General features: G+C 44.3%; 1 protein-coding gene across 1 annotated transcript in view; it reads left to right on the forward strand.

Annotated features, from left to right (window-relative positions):
• The window catches only part of tnfrsf11a (tumor necrosis factor receptor superfamily, member 11a, NFKB activator), a 15,852-nt gene that overhangs the window by 7,543 nt on the left and 5,809 nt on the right, over positions 1-2,500 (forward strand). Inside the window, exons 7-9 of the mRNA XM_079754499.1 lie at positions 442-549; positions 1,901-1,950; positions 2,115-2,500. The exon at positions 2,115-2,500 is cut by the window's right edge and continues 695 nt beyond it. Of these exons, the coding sequence (XP_079610625.1) occupies positions 442-549; positions 1,901-1,950; positions 2,115-2,500 (544 nt within the window). The remainder of the gene's footprint in view (positions 1-441; positions 550-1,900; positions 1,951-2,114) is intronic.

Consider the following 2,500-nt stretch of genomic DNA (forward strand, 5'->3'; position numbering starts at 1 on the left):
CCCCACACAATTCCCCCCAAACCCAGAGTTTAAATTAGATAAATCATGCAATTTCCAGGAGGAAAACTGTTGAATTAGAACAGATTTACTGTTCATTATTATTATTATTATTATTATTGTTATTATTATTATTATTATTATTATTATTATTATAATAATAATAATAAAAAATATTGTTATCTTATGATATTACCAAGATTTGATTAGGTAGGTGTCGCTCATTTCATCAGTCCCCAATGGCATACGAAATTTCAGAAAATCAACAATTAATTGTTTTTTGTTCGTGTGTGTGTGTGTGTGTGTGTGTGTGTGTGTGTATGTGATGCTGTGTGTGTGTGTGTGTGTGTGTGTGTGTGTGTGTGTGTGTGTGTGTGTGTACGTGTGTGTGTGCGTGTGTGTGTGTGTGTGTGTGTGTGTGTGTGTGTGTGTGTGTGTGTGTAGGTGGGGCCACCTCCTGGGTGATTGTGTCGGTGCTGTCCGTCATCACCGTTCTCTCTCTGCTCATTCTGCTGCTCTTCTGCTATAAGGACAAGCTGAAGCTGCTGTCTGGTGGGTTCTGAGTCCCATCATCACTATTACTGCTACCTAACCTTGTTGGTAGCACTTTACAATAAGGGTACATTAATCAACCATTTATCAACATTAGTTAATGCAGTAATAAGCACTCACTCACAATTATTAACAGTCAACTAGCATCTAGTAATCTTTTACTATTTTTGGTCATGCTAGTTCATTTTAACTAAAGCACTTTAAACATGCATATACTTCATACATGTTAATGCTATAAACAAATGCTTATTACTGCATTAACAAATGTGAATCAATGCTTAATTAATGTAGCCTTATGTAAGTTTTATCACCCTGTTCCCAGGCGTTCTCATCTCACAACGCCTTGAAGGGGGGGGGGGGGGATTTGAGTAAAGTGTGTGTAGATTGGCTATAAAAGAGGGCTTCCGAGCATGCTTTGGAGAGAGAAGTACCCGTTTCAGTACCAAGGAATTAGTGGCAAGACGCAAGAGAGAGGGAGGGTTTCTTTCAGTGCTGGAAGTTCATCATGTGCTGACTGTTTTAGGTCTTTATCCCGTAATAGTACTTGTAAAAAAAGGTGTAGCTCAGTCAAGGATAACTTTGGGGTTTTTCAACCAGTACCCTATTTTCAGATCGTTTGAGCTCCAAGGGACTTAGTTGGAACCACATTTTGTATTTTGAGCATGAACGCCGCAGCAGTATTCCGCAATGCGGAAAACTGCTGGCAGCAGCAGCAATACGGGCTGCAATGTCAATTGTCTGCAAACATCATGGAATTCCTCCCTACAGAGGAATACAACTTTTTCTTTAAATTTGGCATGTCTGTTTTTCATTGTGTCTTACCAAGTCTCGCTCGAGTGGAAATCTGGCACTCTGAAAAGTTAAGTTATTGCGGTAAATCTCAAACCTCCAATGCCCAAATGTTTAAGATAAAACTTATGCAGTCCAACACAACAAGCTCTTGCAGGCACTCCTCTCTCTCTAACCCTGAGCAACTCAACTCTTGCAAGAATTCAGAACAGAATGATAATAAGTTTCAGGTTAAAAAATCCCAAAGTTATCCTTTAAGTTATTTATAGGTCTGAAGGCATTCCAGTGTCCCTAACTCATTTAATGAGGTCCACTTGGGTTTGCTCCTACAATAACACCTCTTTTTTCAAACTTACAATTCCTGTATACTTAATGATTCCAGGATATCGTAATTTATCATTCAGCATTAGGACTTATGACATTGATGTGCACCGGTATGTCCTGAATAATCACCTACAAAATCGGAACAGGAGCTGGCGTTTCAACTTATTTTCACAACCACATCTTCTCTTGAGCGATCGCTTACATTAAGACCCATTTGTTGTTTTTTGTCTCTGTGTAGTTAACCTGCGCTCGTGCATTCAGAACCTGAAGAGAACGAGGATCCAACAGGTAAGAGGCCGCGTAACGCCGACCCAGACATGTTTAAAATAAACACTGTTCTCCAACCCAATCCTGAAGCCAAACACATGACTGTTACCCCCACTCCCAAAGCATGCACACTGATGACTCCTGCAACAAGCGAGACGTTCACAAAGCCTCACTGTTCTCTCTAGGAGACCCTGGCCCCGCTCTACCACAGCGGAGCCCGGACATTGGGGGCCGGGGCCACAGAGGTGGGCCCCGGGGAGCCCAACTACATCATGTGTGAGACCACCAAGCTCATCTGCCAGGCCCCCCACTCACTCCCCCCGGAGCCCCTGTACCCTGGTCTGACCCACAGGCCCTCCGACGACGCCAAAGTCTCCATGCTCTGCACGGCTCGCACCGAGGTGTCCGACCAGGAACGGGAACAGGAAGTGATGTCGCTGGGGAGGAAGCTGGGCGCCGAGGAAGGGAGCGAGCGGTCGGGAGAGCCCGAGGAGGTGTCCGACGACGAAGGAGGAGGGGAGGAGAAGGGGACGCAGGAGGAGGAGAAGGAGGTGGAGGTGGAGAAGGAGGA

This window comes from Pollachius pollachius, assembly GCF_949987615.1.
Source record: "Pollachius pollachius genome assembly, chromosome: 17".
In the NCBI taxonomy this organism is placed as follows: domain Eukaryota; kingdom Metazoa; phylum Chordata; class Actinopteri; order Gadiformes; family Gadidae; genus Pollachius; species Pollachius pollachius.